Here is a 25,380-nt window from a genome sequence, read left to right as displayed (position 1 = left end):
TTATCTTTAATTATTAACAATGAGCACTAAGTGCGTATTAGGCGACCGTCAATGGTGAGTGCTAAAGAGATGCACCATTTGGGCCGTTCAATGGTGAATCTCACTCGCACTCACATTGACGGCCGCCTCAATACGCGCTTAGCGCTCATTGTTGATAATTAGAAATAATATTTTATTAATGAAATAATGACAAAAATTTCTTCAGGATCTTATAGAGGTAGCTTTAATCTTTGATTTTTTTTAGTTTCTGACTTTCATAATATACAGTGAGCACGTAAAGGTTGGAATAAATTCATTTTCTCGAGAATGGACGATTTTAGAAAGAAATCCCGAAACAGGTCAATTTTTATTTTTAAATTACGACTTTTTGGCATATATACCATGGTAGTGACGTCACCCATCTGGGCGTGATGACGTCATCGATGATTTTTTTAAATGGGAATAGGGGTCTTGTGATAGCTCATCTGAAAGGTAATTCAATTCTCTATTCAATAATATAACTAATAACATAATTTTTTTATACAGGGTGCCCAAATTTTTTTATTTTTTTGATTAAATTTACTAACATAAAAAGAAGAATGCAAGTACTTTATTTAGTTCAAAATACATTTTACTGCTCTTATAAAACAGAATAAAATGTTTATTTGAAAAATAATTTTGCTTTTCGCTTAAATTAAATGTTCAAACTGTCAAGAGGAAGGTGGGTGGCTGCTTTAATACTGAATTTAAGCAAAAAACAATATTTTTATTTGTCAAATACACATTATTTCCTGTTTTCTGATAGGAGTAAAATGTATTATGAGTTAAATAAATTACACACATTCTTCTTTTTGTCAAAAACTTTAATTCAAAAAAAATATTTTTTGGACACCCTGTACAAATAATAATGTTAATGTTTATATTACTGAATAGAAAATTGAATTACCTTTCAAATGAGCTAAAACACGACCCCTATTCTCATTAAAAAAAACGTAGATGACGTCATCATTCTAGAAATTAAATGTTACTGGAAATAATTATGTTCAAATTGTGATATTTATATTCTAGGCTGTATCGTCGCCTCCGATAGGTAAATTATTCCAGTTCGATTTTTTTGCACAAACTTACTCAAAAAGGGGTCCTTATAACGAATCCACAGGATGTCAGATGGTACTGTGGTCGAAAAATTGTTTAAACAACTTTTTTAAACAAACTCACAAAAAAATTCATTTAGGACAATTTTCTTTACATCATTTGGGTCATTCGGAGCAAGGTCAAAAGAGGTCTTTTGTGATTTTTCTGTACAATTTATTGTTCATACTTGTTTATTGTTATATTTATTTCAAAATACGAAAATGACCATTTTCAAGGCTTAATAACTCAGTTAAAAATTATATTAGTCACCGAAAGTGACGAGAAAGTCACCGAAAGTCACGAGAAAGTCTGAAAATCACCAAATAAAATTTTAACGACCCCCTACAAGATACTGAAGAAATTTTTGTTATTATTTTATTACTAAGCGGTTATTTTTAATTATTAACAATAAGCGCTAGGAGCGTATTGACGCAGCTATCAATGTGAGTGCGAGTGAGATGCACCATTTCACCATTTTGACATTTAAAAATTCAAACTTGTCAAACCACAAAAACACTTTTTTTGTAATTTATTGCTCACATGTCATCACCATAACAAGGCGAAAGTTCTTCTTCTTGTGGTGCTTTCTCCTTTAGTGGAGGTTAGCGACTACACTGCTAATCAAGGCCGGTCCAGTCTCTGATATTTCTATCCCATGAAATCTGGCGCCTACCGGGACCCCGTTTTCCTTCAATCTTACCCTGGATGGTCAGTTGCGTGAGGCGGTACTTTTCGTTTCTCATTATGTGTCCCAGGTAGCTAACTTTTCTGACTTTAATGATTTTTAGCAGTTCCCTACCTGTACCTATTCTCCTCAGAACATATTCGTTGGTGGTGTGGGTTGTCCAAGGTATTTTCAAGTCACTTCTATAAAGCCAGAGTTCAAAGGCGTCCAACTTGTTCATCAGTATTGTGTTGTGTCCAGGCCTCCGTTCCATACAAAAGTATTGACCACACATAGCAATGCAGAAAACGACATCTAAGGCTGATATTAATGCTACTGTTACAAAATAAGCTTTTCATTTTGATAAACCCCTGTCGGGCTACCTGTATTTTCGCTCTTGACTTCTTGTTTCTAATCAAGTTGATTGTTGAACCAGCAACCAAGATATTTGTACTGGCTTACGTATTCCAGCTGTTGGTGTTTCACATATTTATTGGAAGAGGTAAATTTTTGTTCCTTGATATTTTTATAACTTTGGTTTTCGCAGTATTGATCTTCATCCCCATTTTTTCACAACTCTCAGTATCCCTATCCAACAGTATCTGCAGACTATGGTCCGAATCAGTCATTAATACTGTGTCATCTGCATAGCGGATGTTATTTACTCTCTGACCGTTTATCCTGATTCCTTCTGAAGAGTGCGATAAAGAGTTCGCAAATATTACCTAAGAGTAAACGTTAAAAGTATGGGTGATAGCACACAACCCTGTCTAACACCTCGTTGTATTTCAATTGGCCTTGACGTATTACCATTGGTCTTTACGATTGCTGCCTGATTCCAATAAATATCCTCTATAATTTTAGAATCTTTTTTGTCGACTCCGATGTTGTTCAATCTTTCTATCAAGGTCTTGTGCGTCACCCTATCGAACGCTTTTTCAAAATCTATGAAACAGATAAAAAGGTCTGCTTGCTTATCTTTGTGCCAGAGTTTGAAGACATAATATTGCTTCTCGTGTCCCCATACCTTTCCTGAAGCCAAATTGTTCTTGACCGGTGACCTCATCACATTTTTTATAATACAGTAGAATCTCGGTTATCCGCCATAAATAGGCCGACGGAAGGGTGAATAAGCAAAAATGGCGGATAATAGGGAGCGTTAAATGAAACACAAGTTGAGCCCTTGATGATTTCCAGTCTCAGATAGGAGTGGCACAAGAAGAAGAAGAAGAAGAGAATCAGTTTAATTTTGACTGACATTGGACATTGTAGATAGAATGATTTAGGATGAACGAAAAAAACTAGCGATTTTCATCTGACATGCTGATGTATCTCGTTTTGTTGCTGCCAATACTCGCCATCTTGTAGCATCATAATATAGACAGCTCTTTCTTCTTGTTGCTCGGAATGCTCGGCTTATTTTATCTCATCTTAAAAAATTTTACTCATTCTTTAATATTTTCAAAGTTATATAAATTTGAAAAAAAATTATTACTTAAATGGAGCGGCGGATAAAACGGAACGGCGGATAAATGAAGGGCGGATAACCGATACTCTACTGTATATTCTGTTCTGTATGATACGCAAGAAAAGCTTTAGAATGTTATTTAATAGACTTATAAGGCGGAAATCCTGGCATAATTTGGCATTCTTCTTTTTAGGTAGTGGTATGAAGACTGATTCAAGCCATATTTTAGGGATAGTCCCTGTATTGTAAACATTATTAAATAGTCCAAGAAGAAGGTCTAAGTTTTCTCGTTGATTAACTTCAACAGCTCAGCTGGTTTTTTATCTTTTCCTACAGATTTGTTGTTTTTTAGTTGACGTAGAGCATATTCCAGTTCGGACTTCAGTATTGGACTTTAGTCGTTAGTCGTTAGTCTTCCCACATGTTTATTTGTTCTTCAGGGCTTGAAATCAGTTTGCCTTGTGCGTTGATTAGATTATTTAGTCCTTGTGAATATGTCGTGCCTGTGAATAATTCCTGAGTTTCTTATACAGATGGAAGTCATCATGTTTGTTTATATAAGTTTCCGATTTCTTCACATTGTTCTGATATCCATTTTTCTTTTGCAATTTTTATTTTTTGGTTAATGGTTATATTTAATGCTTTGTACATTGCTTTGTGCTGTTTGAATTTTCTTCTTTTATCTATTAAATCCAATATTTCCTCTGTCATCCATCTTTGCTTCCGTGGTCGCTGTTTTGTGAGCATATCAGTTGCCGTTGCAAGGGCGAGTCTGATTTCCTCCCGAAGGCGAAAGTTAAGGATGTTTAATTATATGAAAGTGTGCTAAAAAACAGTGCGAAAAATTAGAAGCCATTTAAAATACATTGTTACTTCAGACACACTTTAAGCCCTTCATGTACTGCTATCTATATTTACAATTTTCACACAATAAAACCTTTACTTACATAATATGAGATAAAGTAGATAAAAATTATTTTTGTGAATTTAACAAAAATTGGTTAAACAATTTTTCGACCGCGGTACCGCGTGACACCCTGTGTATTTGTTATAAGGATTGTTATACGAATGTATTTCTTTGAGTAAGTTTGTGCAAAAAATCGAATCAGAATAATTAACCTAACGGGGATAACGTTACAGCTCTACTAATAAGTAGTTAAAACGGTCAAGACAAAGAAACGCACACTCATCAAAATGATCAAAAATGCACTTAAGATTCTCGTATAATCAACATTTCCTGAATCGATCCAGGAAGAGTCAACTCCAACTAGTACAAGTTGATTTAAATTTTTAAAATCAACTTTTACTGCTCGTTTCAGTTGGAGTTGACTCCAACTAGTTGGAGTCGACTCTAACTGAGAATCAACTTGAACTGTAACATATACATGAATTGATACTTGCCTCACTGTTTTTGGAGTGTGCATGTATTTAAATGCAAATGCAAGTATGGGAATATAAATAATAATATACAACTAAAATAGCTTTATCACTATGCGACTAAGTAATTCCGAAAAAATGATTTTTGATTTATTTCCTTCTATTTTACCAAACTTTTTGTCCGACATATAACTTGTTTGTATTACAAAATATAATTTGTACATAAAAAAATCAAAATTAGCTTGCTATTTATCACCAGCATTTTTGTCTATATCTTACATGTTTAGAACGTCAGACTACGAAAATTTTCCATTATTTTAGTCGGACAGAACTTCCAATTGATTTTTTAACCTTTCATTAAACTCTCATCCAAAATCAGACTGCTATTTATCACCAACACAATTCCTGTGATGTGACATATTCTACGTGTTGGACTCATTAAAATGCCCAACATTTTTGTCTGACAAACATTTTTTCATATATTATATCTATAACGTTGGCTATTGAATAAACTTAAAAACAACTTGATATTTTTCACAATCATAATCTTATCAGGGTGACACGTTTATCATGCTACAATTAAAACTTCCCCTGTTCCAGTGTTCTCGTACATCAAAGTGTGTCCGACTAGACACTGTTAAGCTATTAACAAATTTTCAGCTTGCTATTAATAAACTTTTCTTTCTTACGCGGGATCCAGGACTAATAGTACCATTAGTTAAACACAATGTTTTGAAAACCTTTGTGCCTCCTAGTATTTTTTCGATAAGCCAGTTTTTATCGAGATAGAACTTATTTTTAATATATTTACATAAAAAGTTTATGGAGATTTTGTTCCTTTAAACCCCCATATGTTTGTGTACGTTCCAATGAAACTATTATTATGGTACAAAAAAAACTGGTACACTTTTTTTCCCAATGTAAACCTGTCTTCAGACGACACAATGGCTCGTGAATCACGGCGTTGTCGCCATCACAGGTAACTAAATTGCACTAAATCTAAATACAAAAAATAACGTTCAAAAATATATAAAGTTTTTAGACAGGTATTATTTTTATCATTAACAACAAAAAACCGTATCTAATAAATTTAATAACCAGAGAGACGGTCGAGTTAATATTAAAAAATCCACTTATAACTGAAAAATTAAACGATTAAACACATTATATACAAAGGAGTAGGTCCAGTCCTCGATGACTTTTTATTACTTGACTTCAGTCATTTAATTTCTTGACATCAGTCAAATTTGACAAATTCGTCAAAGTAAATTTTAAAAAATGCCAAGCCAATTAAGTAAGTGTGATAAAACTAGAATAATTTCGAAAACAGAAGATGGTTGGTCTGTCCGATAACTGGCTCAAGAGTTTAATAGAAGCAAAACCACAATTATCAACATTAAAAAAAGATGGGAAAACGAGCAGACTTTGGATAGAAGGAGAGGGAGCGGGAGACCAGCTATTACTACAGCCCAACAAGATAAAACATTATCTAATTATTTAAGAGTGAATCCCTTCCATAGGGCAAGGCAAGCAAACGTGAATACAAACTTTAATGCATCTATAACTACAGCACTAAGGAGGATTAAAACAACAGGTTTAAAAAATTGTACAGCCGCCCGAAAATAAGTATAGCGAGGAACATAAGCGAAGTAGACTCCTATTTACTTTAAATTATGTCTTAAATGATCCTGTTAATTTTTGGGACTATGTAATTTTTTCTGATGAAAAAGTATACCAGTCTCGTCATGATGACCGTATTAGGGTTTATAGATCGCCTGGAAATAGGTTTAACGAAAACTATATTTCGTCAAGTGATAAGTCCGGACGGTTCTCTATAAATGTTTGGTCTTGGATGTATAGAGGAGGTTTAGAAATGTGTTGGAAAATTAAAGAACGATTCAATGCTGGAAATTATTTACATATTTTAGATAATGTGATGTTGCCATCGGTTAGGGAATTTTCCCCAACAATAATTTTATTATAAAAATGTGTGTACCATTTTTATATATTCGGCCGCAATACGAAGGAAAAACAATCTTACTTTTAAATTAGAATAAGGAGTGCAGCCAGTCCCTTTAACTGCAGTTTTCTGCTCTTATTGGAGCGTCATCAGAAGGAACGTAGGCACTGGCTGCACTCCTTATTCTAATTAAAAAGTAAGATTGTTTTTCCTTCGTATTGCGGCCGAATATATAAAAATGGTACACACATTTTTATTTTATTTTCTTATTACTCAGTAGAGTAACTATGGTGCATCTTTCAGTTCCTAGCCAGCTGCAGACGGGGGATTTGAATTGCAAGGTTTAGAATTCCTTCCCTATCGTCTTTACTGCAGCATCCATATGACTTGCAAATTGTAGAAGTCTTGGAGGCGTATACATGGGGATGTACCAGTAAGTTTTCAATTTAAAAATCTTTTAGTAATTTTTGATATTTTTCAATATTAATTATTTGCTATTAGGATTGAAAACTTGCTTCGTATTAATAATTTTATTTTCCAGCATGACAACTGTTCAATCCACAGAGCTCACCGTGTGCGGGATTACCTTATGGAAAATAACATTGAAACTCTTCCATGGCCCTCTAAAAGTCCAGATATTAATCCAATAGAGAATGAAGAAACCTGGGAAAGCTTGGCTGAAGATGAAAATTTAGCAGTAAATTTAATTAACTCAGTGCCCAGAAGATTACAAGCAGTTATTAATAATAATGGAGCTATGACAAAATATTAAGGGGAAAGGCGCAAAATGTCGCCTGTCAAAATTTTCTATGTGTTTTAAATGTATTCATTCTTTTCGAATCCTGAGAAAACGAATAAATATTTTTGAAAAATTTAAACGCAAAATGAAATATTACGGTATTACCGAGGGCCGAAAGTCCTTTTGAATAAATAAAAAATTTTCTCTTTTATTTTCACCCCTGTAACTTATTAAAATAAACAATATAGAAGTTTTCAGGAACTTTAAGCCCTCAGTAATAATGTAATCTTTCATTCTGCGTTTAAATTTTTCAAAAAGATTCATTATATTTCTCACGATTCGAAAAAAAAAATGAATACATTTAATAAAACACATTGAACATTTTGACAGGCGAGATTTTCCACCTATGTCCTTAATATTTCAGCAGTTTCGAATTTTATTGTAATACATAATATTTAAATTCCACACTTGTTTACTGTAAAAGTTATTCATTTTGTATTAATTTCAAATTTTAATTTTTCCAGTGTGTTTTATTTATTCTATCTTAATATCCCACAACTCTAAAAGAGTTATGTGCTACACTTTACGAGAAACCCTTCACACTTCTCGATTTTAAATTAAAAATAATAATTTACTGTCCTGTCTAGATTTATTATCTGTCATTCATGTCATATCTGTCATAAATTATAATAGAACACAAATTAATTTATGGGTACAGTGGAAGCTTGATTATCCGTCTCTCTATTAACTGTCACCTCTGTTAACCGTCAGGGTACATACATAAGTTATATTGACTACATATCTGACAAAATCTGGTTTTAGGTTCTACTTACTGTCTACTTCAAAGTTGAATTTGTACCGTTGGTTGCTTTTACTTGGGAGGTGACAGTTCCAGTTACCCCTTCTCGGGGGTAAGAAAAACGCGCGTTTAAAGTAAGTCCCAAAATGGATCAACTGACTAACTCTAAAAAACTTGTTCTATATACTTTTTAAACTAAGTCAATACTTTTCGAGTAATTTTATCGAAAAAAATATTCTTAGCAAAAATGTAGTAGCTTTTAAAAAAGTAAAAAAAAAATTATGTTCAGAAAGTCTATAAAACCAGTAAAAGCAAAGTTGTAGCTCATCAAAAATACGTTCTTTTTCGTCAAATTCCAAATCGAATTTTTCAACTTGAAATAACCAAAAATTTAAGCAATTTTCGAGCAAAAGTTTTTTAAAACTTTTTAAAGTGTTTAAAAAAATCTTTGATCTTGTTCTATATAAAAGTCTCTAGCATTAAAACTAAGCGAGTTACGCTCAAAATAAAGTTGGCTCCTTTTTTTGGTAAAAAAAATTGTGAAAATCTCCCCCTATTTATGTAGCACCGTAAATAAAATTAATCGTTATCGCTGTACCATTTACTTTATATGTGTATTGTTTATACGATCTGTAAGGTTTACTGGTTGGGAGTGCTTAGTTTTAAAAAAAATGGTTTTATAGTAAAAAAAATTTTCCTAAAATATTGGAAACTGCTCTTTTTTCAAACTAACTTAAAAAGTATTAGGGATACTAAAAATCTCAAGGAGTAAAAACTAGGTATGTTTTGCTTTTATAAATATGATAGATTCATTTTGTTTTTCTATTAGACAAAAATTGGTTCAAATATGGCTGTTCATATTTTGCATAGGTACACTCGTGATTAGTAACTCGTTCAGGCCCTTTCAATCATGTAAAAAATACATAAGTAAAGTAAATTGTTTGTAAAGCGGTAACAATTAATTTCATTTGGGGTGCTAATAAGTAGGGGGAGATTTTGACGATTTTTTTACCAAAAAAAAGGAATCAACTTGATTTTGAGCATAACCTCCTTAGTTTACATAACATAACATAAAAATAAATCTATAAATAAAAATAAATAAATTTATTAAGTAGAAAAATTTTAATTGGTTTTTCCCGAAAAGTGCTTCATTTATTGGTTATTTCACGTTGAAATATTTGATTTGGAATTTGACGGATAAGAACGTATTTTTCATGAGTTACAACTTTGCATTTGCTGGATCTATAGACTTTACGAGTTCACAATTTTTTTCATTTTTTTATATTATGCTACATTTTTGCTAAGAATATTTTTTTCGATCAAATACTTACTTTTTGAGATATTTGTGAAAATCGCCTGAAAACGTGATTGTTTTGTCAAAAAATAAACATTTTCAATCGTAAATATCTCGAACAGTATTAACTAGGTTAAAATTCTATAGAACTAAAATTGCTTAGAATTAGTCAATTTATCCATCTCAGACCTTATTTTAAACGCGCGGTTCCCCCCCCCCTAAGAAGGGGCGAATGTCACCTCCCGAGTAAAAGCAACCAATGGCGCAAGCCATCCAAATTTTTATGCAATTCGGAGTTGATCCTGAAAATTACACGGTATCGCCGTATTTTCAGTTCATTTACTGGACTACAAGGTGTTTCTATAATCTGTATTTAATCCTACATAATAATAATAATCAGACGAAATTACAAAAAAAATCGTAGATTAAGTAAATTATTTATTTTTTATTAAAATTATATTTTTCGTTCGATTTTGCCGCTTTTTGGAGTGCCTTGTTTTTATAACATATATGTATATAATATTCACTGCAAGTCCTCCTGAAATTGGTTTTCGTGGGTGAAAATCGGGACATTTAGTGTCCCGATCAGGTACAAATCGGTACGCGTCCCCAGACCCTGAAAATCGGGACGTCCCGCGCAAATCGGGACACCTGGTAACGCTAGTCATACCCTAGGTCTGGTGCCCTGACGGATAATCGAGGTTTTACTGTACTTAATTGAGATGATGAAACATTATAAAATTAATAAGAGAATTTTTTAGGATACATGTTTAAATAAACGTGACTGACTAATCGAGAATGCTCGATGTTGTTTTAATTTTTAGTAGACCTACTAAGAACTGGCGGTCTGTCGCACAGCCCCGCTTTTAGCTGGTTTGATAATATTTTCGTTGAACTGGCAACGTTGCTCTAGAAATAAGAATGAAATATGTGACAAGACCAATTTACACAACTTGAAAAACACGATTTTCGGTTATACGACTTGTAGCAGTTTTCTTACGCGAAGTGTACCATTAGTTACAACAATGTTTTTAAAACTTTTTGCCTATTTGTATTTTTTTGATAAGCCACCTTTTATCGAGATGTGACTTCTTTTTTAATGTTTCAAAATATACCTAATAATGTAAATATTATAAATAAATTTTCAGATTATTAACAGGTCTCTATCCGCTCTGAGCTTGTAGGTAGAGGGGATAATTAAAAATTCGCGAGCACCAGTAGTGACAAGTCAGTAAACTTTTATTGGAAATTTGACGTTCTGCATTAAGAGTTGCATATAATTTTTACTAAATGTCTTATTTAAAAGACCGAAAGTACCTTAGAATAAACAAAAAGTTTCTTTTGAATGAGATATTTAAAATTAAAAATCACACTAAATTTCCTTTTTTTTTCACCCCTGTAACTGATTAAAATAAACAGAAATTTTCAGGGACTTTTGACCCTCGAGAATAATGTAGTCTTTCATTCTGCGTTTAAATTTTTCAAATATACTTATTGGTTCTCTAAGGATTAAAAAAAAAGTAATGCATTTAAAAAGAATTGGCCCGAAATTTTACGTTTACGCTCTTAATTAATTATTTAAGTGCAATAAATACATAATTTAATATTTAAGAAGTATTATAAGTACTATTCTTAATTATATTAAATTATTATATTTTGTTGCAAAATATGTTTGTTTCTAATATTATCTGTCAACATAAACTTCAAAACATTAAGCAAAATCTTAAAAATAATCATAATGAATAATAAATTCTGTACTTACTGACATTAATTATCGATTAAAATCCAATTAGGTACTTCTTTACGTTGTAAATATTACACGATAAGAATTAAATAATAAAAAAAAACTCAAACGTGAAGTAAAAACCACTTCTATGTAATTGGTATATTTATTAAAAATTTTAAAAATCCCAATGGATTGAAAACATGTGTCCAATTCAGAACGTTTATGTGTAACCGGAGTTATATCTTTTAACATCGGCGTTTAGCCTGTTTAATATCACTACCACATAATGTAGATTGAATTATAATTTCAACCATTGTTTGGTTCTGGGGCTATTCAGCAAGTATTAGAATTCACTGATGATGGACTGATAGGTCCGAAAACGTTCTGAATTGGACACATTTTTTCAATCTATTGGGATTTTTAAAATTTTTAATAAATATACCAATTACATAGAAGTGGTTTTTACTTCATGTTTGGGTTTTTTAACTATATGGTATACAGCCAACCTAGGGAACTACCCTTTTTAATTAAATAATAAGTTTGAAACAATTATTATTTGCTTTTCTCCTTTCCTCTTTAAATTTCTGGCTGAAACAGTAAGTCATCCTCTAGATGGCGTTACTAGCGAATCTCACAGAGGATAGGCAATACTTTTCTCTTTCCAACGAAAGTTGTACTAGTAATCCTCTAGGTAGGTGGCGATACCAGCGAAGCTCAGGGTGTATAATCTAACTTGACCATATACAAATGTGGATTCGACAGGTATTCAAAATATCTCGATAAACACTGCCTTATCGAAACAGTGCCAAGAGGCAAAAAAGTTTTAAAAACATTGTGTTTAACTAATGGTACCACAACCATAATAATAATTTAATTGGAACATACACAAAAGCTTGGGTTTAATGGAACAAAACCCCCATAAAATTTTTAAGGTGCACTGATTTCACTATAATTTTTTTTAAATGTTCCTGCCATGTGAATTCCAAATGTCCATTTTCAATAAATATAAATAATATTTTTTGATATATTATTGTAAAAAATCGATTTTCATTTTGTAATCTCAAAGGTCTGTAACTTGTTTTATATGCACATTTGTACTAAGGTAAGTTCCTATAATAGAACTATTTCTGGTCCCAGAATATGTGATTTTAATTTATGACCTGAATTTTTGTTACACCCTGTTTAACAGGTGCATAATATTTTTGTCAAAAGAGATAACAAAAATAAAATTCTTTCTTCTCCAGAAGTATCTTTAAAACATCATACTTATTTTGAGTAGTTTAATACAGTTGAACCCTCTTATTAGAATACAGATTATAGGAACATCCTGGTTGAAGGAATAGAAATTTGAGATACCGAAATGTTGCTACAAGCCACCAATGATCAGTTATTAGAATATCCCAGTTATAGGAATACTTTTTGTTGGACCTAAGGGTTTTCCAATAAGTTGATTTGACTGTACTCAAAAAATTTTAAATTTGAAAGTCTAGAATATTTTTAAAGGTAGGTACAAAAACTTTGGCTCTTTATTTCTCAAAATGTATAATTTGCTACTTAGGCGGTTTTGCTTCTGAACCTTGCAATTAATATTGGCTATGGGCACCTGTGTTTGGTCTTATAGCCACTAGAATAAGATTGCACATTAATCATTTCTTAATTCCTATATTTCTGAAATCTACACAATCTGGGAACATTAGATGCTGTTTGTTATGCAATGAATTTATAAGAATCGGTGTAACAATATTAAAATTTTGTATATTAGACCTAACACTTTCATATCAAATTATACATACCACAGTGACTTCTGGGATTTTCCTCCATCATATTAACATTGTCAATTGGATTTTGTTCAACTTTCACATCTTCAACGCATAGTTCCGTTTTTATTTGACTTTCATAATTATCATCATTACAAAAATATAAGTCTGGAACCTCTTCTTTGATTTCAGATTTTATAGTCAAATTGGGAATTTCATCACATTCCCTTTTTATTTCAGGGGAAGTAGCATAAAATTCATTTTTTATTTCTTGTTCCATTTAACAGAAATTAATATAATATATTATTATAAAACTTAGTATTTTCACTACCTATACCTATTTTCTCAGCCTCAGAATTAAAAAACTTTAAATTTTAAACATAAACATAAATCGATAAATCTGACAATCTGAGTATGTCCGGGTCGTCATCAAAAATCATAACATAACTGACACTGACGTTTTAGTTTTGACTTTTTGACAGTCGACAAGATCTGTGACAAGAATAAGAACTACCATAGCCACCTTAACAAGCCATGAAGTTGAAACTTGGCAACATCTATTGGTAGACCGATTAATTCTGACAGTTCTCAATGGTTTTTAAATAATTTTCATTGTATTTACAGAGAAACTGAAATATTTTACAATATTTCGTGCTCCAAATTATAAAGAACATTAAAAGGTATGTTATTAAGATGATTTTAGTTCAATATAATATATTTTTATATAAACTTGCGTGCATATAGAAATCCGTCCACTTATAAATTTTGTCATTTTTAATGTCTCATATTTCCTAAACCTGTTGGCAGATTTAAGTGATTTTTATAATATGTTATAGCCTAATTCTTTAACAATACCTCTGTAATAATATTGTTGGTAAACAGTTAAATTTTTATGGTGTACCGGGCATTTAAAAAATACTGAAATTAAAACCCAACTATAGACTCCGGTTTTCTTAACATTCTGTTTTTTTGATTAATTTGCTTATATTTAACAACTAGATTTGTTCTTTATCAATTCAGGGTGTTTCTAAATAAGTGCGACAAACTTTAAAGGGAAAGGAACAAAATGAAAAATTTTGACGCCTGTATTTTAAAGGTAATAATTTTTTTCGAATTCTGAGAAAACTAATAAGTATTTTTGAAAAATTTAAACGCAGAATAAAAGATTACTTTATTACCGAGGGCCAAAAGTCCCTTAGAATGAATAAAAAATTTTTTTAATGACATATTTGAAACTAAAAATCACACTAAATTTTCTTAGGTTTTCACCCCTGTAACTAATTAAAATAAACAGAAGTTTCCAGGGACTTTGGGTCCTTGGTCCTAATGTAATCTTTCACTCTGCGTTTAAATTTTTGAAAAATACTTATTAGTTTTCTTAGGATTCGAAAAAAAATGAATCCTGTTTATATTCTTGTTATTGGTTTTTTTTGTATTGGGACCGTGCAAGTTCGGCAAAGCGACCCCTATTTCTACGCTCTATACTAAAATTCGCACTTTTAATTATATTGGCCAATTATATTAGTCCTGGTTACTGGATAATTGTCAAGGCCATAGTCCAAAAAAATAATAAGAAGAAAAAATAAGATTCAGGTTATGTTATGAAAACGTCAACAATTGTATGTAGTAAATAAAATTAGTTATTAAAATGCAGTACTGCAAGCAAAATAAAATTAATTAAATTTACCTTTATATAATAATTGCATATCATATCAATATTGTGGAGCAATATATAATTTTTCTGCTTCATTGACAGAAGGTATGAAATATACGTCAATTTGACAATTTCAATTGACAATATGAATTATTTAAGATAGTTGCAATATTTCTCCGCGACTCGCGCAGGGTCGTTTCTCGTTTCCCCTTCCAAGTACTTGCACACCGCGAATAATAAACGTTAAGGCTGTATGACACTATGCATTTTCTTGTATCATTTCTAATATCGTTTCTGATATGTAAAAAAAATGTATAGTGTCATACACAGATACAAGAAACGATATCAGAAACGATACAAGAATTTGTGTCAGGCACAGATTCTTGTACAATAACTGCGCCAATTTCTGCGCAAAGAGCAAAAACGTAAAACCTGCTGGTAAAACTTCTAAATGTCATAATGGCGGCTGAAAATGAGATCATATGATTTATGTCTTGATGAATTTATTTGTGTTTTGCAGGTATTATTTATAAATATTTTATTGATACTTAATATACCGTTTGGTATGGACTACTGTTCTACTAATAACCATATATTTAGAATAACTTTGGGTTTCATATTGCATAATTTTTTAATAGAGGAAAATACAATAGTTCCAATTTGGATCAAACTGAAGATAATTATAATGCAAATATTTTAGCACAAATATCAAAACAAAATAAAAAACATAAATAATCAACAGTCAACGTAAAAATTCTAGTTATTATAACATTAAAATATTTGTTTTTAAAAGTTTATAAATTTTATAAAATCCTTAAAATCAGCTGTAGACGCAGTACTACCATACCAATGTAACGTGACAGGGTGACAAACAAAATTTCGACCAATCACGTGCCGAATTTCATACAGTTTTCGATACAAGAACTTGCATAGTGTCATACAGGGCACAAATGTACGTACAAGAAATGATACAAGAAAATGTATACAAGAAACGATATTAGAAATGATACAAGAAAATGCATAGTGTCATACAGCCTTTACTTACAAGGAATTACTTTTAATATTATTGTGTACAAACTTCCAATTAATAATATTTTCTTGTTCGACTCAAAAAATACTATAAATTTTACCAGAATTTGTACTTTAAAATCGTAGTTTCGAAAGCGGTAGTCCGAAAGTCAGACTACGGACGTCATCAATTGCGACGTTGCCTTTTTCTCTTCATGGCTTGTAAAGTAAAGGTGACTATGGAACTACGGAATTCGCAAAATTAAATTAAACAGAGGGCGCTCAAAATTTCAAAGATGGACGATAACTCAAGGAAAACGATTCATTTTATCATTTGACCTAACAGTTCTAAAACGTTAAATTAAAATCATTTACACGAGTGTTTTGCCACTAAGGCAAAATTAGGTTTCATCTGTATGCATTCATTAAAATTTGATGCTAACTACTGATTTGTTTTTACCTATTTTTCATAAAAAATCTGGCCCCCGGACACAGCGTTTTAAAAATTATTAATCTATCTTAAAATTTCTAATTTTGTTTTTAATTTAGTTAATAGGTACACTACAATTTATTTTTCACTAACAGATTCACTAAGTTCGCAGAGAATAACGAGTAACCCACATAACAATGATGTTCGTATCATGTTCTAAGCATATACTACCAACATTCGTAGGAGTATATTCTTTTTAGTATATGCGTAGTACAAGCATAGCATGTACCTTAAAAAACATTCTAAATTTCATGTTCTTTCTTATACTATAAAGTATATTCTCGTACCGAATATAGTGAGTACATTCGTGTACGTAGTTACTCGGAATATTCGTAAAAGTTTATTCTTAGAATATACCTTTATCGAATATTCTTAGCACATACTTATAAGTACATTCTTAACACATACTTATAAGTAGATACTTTTAAAATATCTTAAAAATAATATGTATGTATAGAAAGTATAATATTAGCCTTATAGATTATCAACTTCGTTATATTTTAGAATAATTAATAAAATTTATGTATGTAGGTAGTATTGGACGAATTTCATTTCAAAATTGTTGTATGGTAAAAAAGTTTAAACATTAATTGTATTAACGTTTATTATTAAAAATTCGTTTTCATAATTGAAATAACTTTACCATTTCGAGTTTATCACGAGTATTTTTACATCGTTGGAATTTGAATTTAGGTACATTAAATTCAATACGGGAGGCTGTGATACGGGCCATTCCAGAACCAAAGCATGCCAAAACCCACAACCGCAAAGGCATTGGTGTTGCCAACCATCGAGTAAGCTTTTTCCGTCAACCTTAAAAATTTCCACTTTTATAAAAAAAAATTCCTTCCTGTTTACAAAATCTGAGAAGATATGTTTAATTATTTTCAAATATTTTGATTTTTTTTAATATCTTACAATTTGGACTGGAACAAAAATTCCCTTTTACTTTTCCCTTTATCACCTTTTATGTTGAAAATTCCCGCAAAAAGTGAAATTTCCCTCCGTTTGGCAACACTCACTGGTGCCCACTTCCACAATACATATCCCCCTAACCCCGTCTTGTCTTATTCTGACCATTTCTTACCTGAATGGATCAGGGTAGGAAACAACGGTAAAACATGAAATCGAAAATATTATTTATCTATGCAGTGTGGCAGATCGGCAGTGTTAAGGATGAAGACGAATGATAATAATGTACCTACTAGGACTAAAGAACATACATAATCTCTTTATTTAAATAACAAATTTGCTTGCGGTGCTTCAAAATAGGTATAATATATTTTGGTAACTCAATATTATTTAATAAATACATATAAGTAAGTACATATAAGTATATAAATTTTAGTTACTCATCTACGTAGTTTAGTTTAGCTAAATATTATAATATAATAGTTTATATAGACAACTAAAATTTATAAATATGTACTTACTTTTTAAGTAATATTGCAGAATGTAGGTGCTAACTACATTCTCATTTGCCATTAAAATATGTAAATATTTTTTTGAAGCTCCATTTAATTTACAATCTGTTATCACTCGTAACAATAAGTAAATTTTATGACAATTATTAGAAGAACAAATATTAGAAGAACAAATGACATGTAGGAATTCTCTCCAGTGAGAGGCGTCCTTTAACATATAATTAACAAACAAAGTTAATAATGTAGTGGTAAATGTTAATTAAGTTTATTTAAATCTGTTTAATAAGTCTGTAGGCTTAAAACGCTTTAGTCGACGCACTTCATCGTTGTCATTAAACAGTTCGCGCACTAAGTGATTAGAGTGAGCACTAGTTTTGTTTTTGTATTTTTCACTGTACTTTGTGACTTCAGTTTTTACGGATTGAACTTGTAGGTCTTTTTCTATTATGTTGTTCGAAACATACCACGGAGCACTGACTATAATTCGAAGAACTTTGTTCTGGAATCTTTGTAGGATTTCTAGGTTTGAATTACTAGCAGAACCCCATAATTGAATTCCATACGTCCATATTGGCTTCAGTACGGCTTTATATATTAAGAGCTTATTTGTGAGATTTAATTGTGATTTTCTGCCAATAAGCCAGTAAAGTTGTCTTAGTTTGAGACCCAATTGTTTTCGTTTTGTAAATATATGTGTTCTCCATGTTAATCTTCTGTCAAGATGTAAACCTAAATATTTGACTTCATTTCTCTGAGTAATCATTTGATTATTTAATAACACTGCTGGACATATACCTCTTCTTAGTGTAAAGGTAACATGGGTTGATTTGGTCTCATTAACTCGAATTTTCCATTTTTTAACCATGCCTGGATATTATTAAGGCTGGCTTGTAAGTTTCTTGAGGCAGTTACTGGATCATGATGTGAGGCGAGTATTGCAGTGTCATCTGCGAAGGTTGCTGTTATTGTAGTTCTTGAAGTTGGTAGATCTGCAGTAAAAAGCTGGTACAGCATTGGTCCTAACACGCTACCTTGCGGTACTCCTGATTTTATTTGGTGTAATTCTGAATATTCTGAATGGTATTTAACTGAAAAGAATCTGTCAGATAAGTAAGAATTTAGAAGTTCATAATACGGATGAGGCAATAGGTTTTTTAGTTTATAGAGTAGACCTTTGTGCCAGACTTTATCGAACGCTTGGCTTATGTTAAGAAACTCTGCTGAGCAATATCGTTTATTTTCAAAGTCGTTGCTGATATGTTTTACTAGTCTATGGACTTGCTCTATGGTTCCATGTTCTTGTCTAAACCCAAACTGATGTTCTGGTATGAGATTTTTGCTATCTAGTATTGGCTTGATGCTTTTCATTATTAATTTTTCCAGCACTTTGGAAAGCACAGGCAGTAAACTTATTGGCCTATATGATGTTGATTCCTCTAGTTTTTTTCCTGGTTTTGGGATCATAATTATAACTGCCATTTTCAGTTGTTGCGGAAAATAATTTAATCTTATTATTGCATTAAAAATTTGTAATATTGCCATTACTCCTTTCTTTGTTAATTTTTGTAGTATCCTACCCGTTATCAGATCATAACCAGGAGTATGGGCAGCTCCATTTGGTAAGGTTCATTTAGTACTCTATTTATTTCCTCCAATTCTTCAGGTGTTGATTCCAAGCTGTTTGGTTGAAAGACTTGTGAGAGATAGCCACCAAAGGCATCTGCCTTCTCTATGTTATTTCTTGCCCATTTGCCATTGCTTTTTCTTACTGGTGGTATTGGTGTCTGAGGACTTTTTAGTTTCCTTGTGGCTTTCCATAGTGAGTAGTCGGTGGCTTCTGTTGGTGTAAGCTCTTCTAAGTATCTTTGTATAGAATCATTTTTTACTTCAAGTAATATTTTTTTTAGTTCCCTTGCTGCTTTATTAAATTTATTTTTATTGCTCACTGTTCTGTTTTGTTGCCAATTTCTTCTTAGCCTTCTTTTCTCTGAAATTTTTTCTTTTATAGTTGGAGGGCAGGATTCTTTTCTTGTTGACTGTTTGTAGTTTGGAGTTGCTGCCCATGAAGCTTTCTGTATATTTTTTATGAGGTTAGTTATCGCCCATTCAATATCTGCAGGTGTTTTTAATGGTATTTTTAAATTTATTGCTTCATCTAATACTTCTTGAAAAGTATCCCAATTGGTCTATTTATTGCACAGAGCGGGTGGATTTGGATTCTGAGTTATATCGGAGTACATGTTCATAAGGACTGGAGTGTGATCCGAAGACATGTCTAAGCTGGATCTTGCTGTGACTAATTTACTGTCAATTCCTTTTGTGATATAGAAATCAAGAAGGTCTGGTATTTTATAAGGGTCCGAAGGCCAATATGTGGGTTCTCCTGTTGACAGGTAGTTTAGATTATTGCACTGCATTGCAGTTAGTAGTTCACGACCCTTAGTAGTTGTAACTCTCGCACCCCATACTGTGTTTTTAGCGTTGTAATCTCCACCCGCTATAAATTTGTTTCCAAGCGTTTTGAAGAAAATCTCATAGTTGCCTCTTTTATTGTTGTGCTTGGGAGGGCAGTATACAGCAGATATTTTGGTGATTCCAGTAACTCCTTCTATTGCAATGGTAGTGGCTTGTAGGTGATTTTCTGTAAATCTTTCCAGTTCGTGATGTTTGATTGAGTCTCTTATTAGTATTGCTGTGCCTCCATGTGCAGTCCCATCTGGATGGTTGGTAAAGTAAATTTTGTAGTTAACTAGGGCTAGGTGACTTTTATTTGTGAAATGAGTTTCAGTAACTAGCATGACATCTATTTCATTGTTGGTTATGAAACTTTTGAGTTCATGAGTATGCTGGTTTAAGCCGTTTGCATTCCATAATGCTATTTTTAGTGTTTGAACCATTATGACCTATTTGAGACAAGAGCGGTGATAAGATTCATTATTGTTCCCATTTGCGTAATGAGATCTCTCATCATTGCTTTTAGGTCAGAGATATCATTAGGTTGACTTATACTATTTTGTTGGTACATAATGTTACCTTCTTGTTGATTATTTTGATTGGTTACCTGTGCATATGTCATTCCTTGTGTTGTAGCCCTGTTTCCTTTAGATGTTTGTCCATTTCGTTCTCTAAGTTTTGGATGCATTTTCTCTTGAAGTTGCTTATGTATAATACACCCTCTGTAATTTGCGGGATGCTGTTCTCCACAATTTACACATGTCACATTTTCATCTTTTATTTTCCTGGTACATTCTGAAGTGTGATGTGACCCTGTGCATTTTACACATCTGGATTCTCTATGGCAAAAGTTTTTTGTATGACCGAATCTCTGACATTTGGTGCACTGTGGAATAACTCTTCTAGCATAAGGGGCTTCAATTGTAACTATCGAGTGTCCTAGTTGCTTGACATAGATGTCTTTATTATTTTCTTTAATTTTTAGATTGACAAAGAACATGGGCAATGGTTTTTTTGTTATGTTTTGTTTAACATTCCATAGATTTAGAACTTCATGTCCAAGAGCTTCTATGTCCCGTTTAATATCGGCAGGATTTGTTGAATAATGAATATTTTTTACTACTATTCTAAAGGGCTTGCTTTGTTTAGACTGGTATGTATGATATTCTGTTTTTTTAGTGTCCAATGCTTTCACTATAGTAGTATATGCTTCACTCGAAGTTGGTTGGATTCTTACTTGACTTTCACCCAGGGCTTTTAAGGTGTACTGATCTTTAGCAATTTCAATAAGAAGTTTATTTAAGGGATTCATATCTTCGACACCGGATACAAATATCGGTGATGGTTTGGGTTCTGTTTTAGATTGGTCTATTTTATCCTCATCTTCTTCTTGGAGATTGTTATATATATTGCTGGTGCTGGTGCTAGGTTTAGACAACCAATAATCTTTTATTTTGGTTTGTCTTTTAGCGTTCCTGTTATCTTCAGGGCTTATTTGCCTTTTTTTGTAGTTCACTGTTTGCCATTCATTGTCCTGAGTAGTTGCAGGTGCAGTTAAACTGTTGTTTGTTCCAGAAGGGAAGTTGTTTTGGTTAAAGGGTTGTCCATTTATGGATTTTTGTGATAATGGCATAATTGGTTGCGTGTTTAGGTAAGATGTAGGTTGGTACAAAGGTATTGCTTGAGTCACTAGGATTTGACCATTATTATCAGTAGGGACATGGTTTGGTTGCAGGTATGGATTATTTGTGTAATTATATGGATCTGTCATTTTTGACTCAATCTATATTTACCTTAAGTCTTACTTTTACAAAAATTAACATCACAAGTTTTTTTGCAAAAAACCGCTATCGGTTTTTAAATTTTTTATTTTTCTTATTTTTTGTGTTTTATATTTTTTTTATTATATTTCTCATGTATTATTTTGTGAAAATCGTAATATCTATTGTTTATTTATTTATTTACTGAAATAATACTGACCGTTATTTTGGAACGTTGCTTTCCACCTTTACATTCACCAACAATTACAACACAAAAAGGTATAATGTTTTAACACAAAGTTCGAACGTTTATCACCAATTAGCACTAAACAATGTTTTTAGCACTCTTGAAAACTACATAAGTCTTTCTTATGAAAGGAAAACCTTGCATGTTCAAGAACAATTTCTCCAAAAATTTTAAAATATAAAATATACAAGGTTTGTTTATCACAACTTTTTTGTTCATCGACAACCGTTCGCTTTGGCTGCTAATTGACGACTATTATAAATATGTAAATATAATAGGTATTTGGTAGAACCAGTAGAACCTAAGATGAGATTAGGTGATGCTGAAAACATACTTCTGAGCAATATAGCACTCAAGCGCGGCTCCTCCTTAGGGTCAATTGGTCAATGACCCCCCTAAAATAATCTCATAAAAATACCAATTTTATTAAAAATATCTTTTATCTAAAACTTCACTCTGAAATATAAAATTCTCTCTCAGCAGTCTGCATTGGCAAAACAAATATAATAGATATAATAACGTCGCGCCTCGCGCTATACACAAGCCCGTGGCTGGGCCGTATTTTAAATTGTCTATATACAGTTCTTATGGCTTATGGACAAATGCATGTAAAATAGAAAAGAGACGGCAGATAGCAATTTCGTGGGCGAGAGTGGGAGTGACCTTTCCGTCGTATACCTCTAGTAGAGTCGACGGCCTCACGTTTAGTTAGTTACCGTCTGCTGACCGCACTTCACGGCAGGTCTATATCGATCGCGGCGTATTTGCGTAATTTATTTTGTTTTGTTGGATTTTTTTGTGATTGTAACAAAAACAAGATGAGTGTTGTTGACGAAATAATTGCCTTAAAATCTGCTGGAACACTAAATTATGAACGGCGGCTTGAGAAAAAAGAAAGTGGTCGACCAAAACCAAACATGAATTTAAAACAAACAACAAAGGATAGGGGTAAGGACATTCAAAGATATTTTAAAGAATCAATGTACAATTTGTGTGATTGGATTTGTGGCTGCAGTGTGAGAAATGCATTTTTTTGCTATCCGTGTTTACTGTTTTCGAATGACGCTGTATGGGCGAAAAATGGAGTAACTGACATTAAGCATTTAAAAGTGAAAATTACAAAACATGCCTCTTCAACTACTCATATAAATTCATCAATGAGTTACGCAAGTTTAGGACGTGTTAACATAAGACAGCAACTTGATAGTGTATATCGTAAATCTGTGCATGACTTTAATGAATTGGTATCTAAAAATAGGTATATTTTAAACAAACTAATCGACTGTGTAAAATTTTGTGGAGTTTTCGAAATTGCATTGCGCGGTCATGACGAAAGTGACAGCTCCAATAATCGTGGAATTTTTCTGGGCCTTATCGATTTTGTTTCTGAACTGGATTTAATGTTTAAAGAACACATTGAAAAAAGTACAGTATTTAAAGGAACATCGAAAACAATTCAGAACGATATTTTAGAATCAATGTTAGCCATTGTGCATACTCATATCATGAAGGAGATTGGCCAGACAAATTTTGTGGCCATTCAAGTAGATGAGACCACAGACAGCTCCAATAAAACGCAGATGATTATCATATTGCGATATGTATTAACTGGTATTGTACATGAAAGATTTTGGAAATTTGTTAACCCCCTAGGTACTACAGCACAACATTTAACTAATGTAATATTGGAAGAACTTCAATTATTAAAAATTAATGAAGCACCTGAAAAATTGATTGCCCAAAGTTACGATGGTGCATCAGTCATGAGCGGTAAACTGGGAGGAGTACAAACAAAAATTAAAGAAATATACCCAAATGCACACTTCATTCACTGCTATGCCCATCAATTTAATCTTATCCTCCAAAAAGCGGCGAGTCAACACAAACCGATAAAAATATTTTTTGCAAATTTACACGGATTTTCGTCCTTTTTCGGCCGATCTCCAAAACGTACGATGGTTCTGGATAGAGTGGTTAAAGTAAGGCTACCTAAAGCTGCGCCTACTCGATGGGCTTTCAATACAAAATGTGTTGAAATTGTATACACTTATAAAGATGATTTAAAATCTTGCTTAGAGGAAATTATTGATGAGGAGCAAGATGGTAACAATATAAATCAAGCAACTGGTTTAAAAAGACATTTGGAAGATGAGCATTTTTTATTTTGGTTAAATTTTTTCCATAAAATAATGCCCCATGTTGATATATTGTTTAAACAATTGCAAATGCGAGACATTGATGTTATATCTGTCAAAAATTGTATCCTGTCTTTTAACAACAATATCCAAATAATTAGAAATACTATTTTGGAATCAGAAGTACCAAGCACATCAACAGCAAAAAAAAGAAAAACTACTGCAGAGGATCCAAAGCGACGAACTGCACTTGAAATTTGTGATATTATTATATCTGAAATAAATCACAGGTTTAGTTTCAATGATCATCTCATGATTTCACAGTTATTCTACATAGAGAAATTTGAAGCATACACTACCAACTTTCCGCAAAATATTTTAAAAATGGTGACGGCTAATTATCCCACAGTGAATATTTCCAAACTAAAATCGGAACTTGAAGTCTTATATTGTCGTGAGGATTTTCGCAATAGTGCTGGTGCAGTAGCCATACTTCAGCTTTTTATTAACATGAATTTGTCTGAAACATTTTCTGAAGCAGTGAAGTTATTAAATATTTTGTGCACACTCCCTATGACAACCGTGGAAAGTGAGAGATGTTTTTCTACTTTAAAAAGAGTAAAAACATTCCTGCGTAATACGATGGGACAACCTAGACTTAGTGCCTTGTCTATGCTGAGCATCGAGAAAACGCTTGTCAAGAGCATTCCAAATTTCAATGAGAAGGTCATAGACTATTTTGCAGAACTAAAGGATAGAAGAATTGACTTAAAATATAAAAATATTTAAAGTAAGTTTCGTTTTAATAAATTTACAATTTATTATACTATAAATATTCCTATCTATATATCAGTCAATAACCTGTTCATACCATTTTTCCTATATTTTTTAAAAGATTTACTCTAAAAAAAGACAAATTTAATTTTCGGAAAACTAGGGTAAATAGTATTGAGTTTTATCTAAGTCTGTATTTTTTATCTAAAATATAAATGCTAAAAGATCTTTTAAATACTTTAAAAAATCAACAGTTTGAAGTTTTCAAACCAAAATGACCCCCCTGAAGATTGACCCACGAGCCGCCGCTGATAGCACTTTCTTAGAATATCCTTAAAAATATATTCTTCTAATACAAAGATGTGCAATAGTACGTTCTAAGTATATAAATAGAAGGTTTATAGCACTTCCTTGGAATATTCTAAAAAGTACGTTCTTAGTATAAACTAAAAAGATGTGCGGTAGTACGTTCTAAGTATATAAATAGAAGGTTTATAGCACGTCCTTGGAATGTTCTAAAAAGTAAATTCTTAGTAT

The 25,380-nt window shown here is 32.0% G+C and overlaps 2 protein-coding genes across 5 annotated transcripts in view; both read right to left on the bottom strand.

The window, feature by feature from the left end:
- LOC126886502 (zinc finger protein 664-like) overlaps positions 1–13,354 on the bottom strand; it is a 47,930-nt gene extending 34,576 nt beyond the window's left edge. Inside the window, exon 1 of one of the 2 annotated variants that reach the window (XM_050653460.1) lies at positions 12,934–13,354. In XM_050653460.1, coding sequence (XP_050509417.1) covers positions 12,934–13,177 — 244 coding nt within the window. In that variant the 5' untranslated portion in view covers positions 13,178–13,354. The remainder of the gene's footprint in view (positions 1–12,933) is intronic. The other variant, XM_050653459.1, reaches the window with a different exon arrangement.
- The window catches only part of LOC126886516 (uncharacterized), a 129,481-nt gene that overhangs the window by 68,700 nt on the left and 35,401 nt on the right, over positions 1–25,380 (bottom strand). For 2 of the 3 annotated variants that reach the window (XM_050653495.1, XM_050653496.1), the window contains exon 3: positions 16,636–16,862. The exons of the other annotated variant lie outside the window; for it this stretch is intronic. The gene's annotated coding sequence lies outside the window, so the exon portion shown is untranslated. Of the gene's footprint in view, positions 1–16,635; positions 16,863–25,380 lie in introns of those variants that run through there. 3 annotated transcript variants of the gene reach the window in all.

This window comes from Diabrotica virgifera, chromosome 6, assembly GCF_917563875.1.
Source record: "Diabrotica virgifera virgifera chromosome 6, PGI_DIABVI_V3a".
Lineage (NCBI taxonomy): Eukaryota > Metazoa > Arthropoda > Insecta > Coleoptera > Chrysomelidae > Diabrotica > Diabrotica virgifera.
The sequence above is the reverse complement of the archived record's forward strand: the minus strand, read 5'-3'. Positions and strand labels throughout refer to the sequence as shown.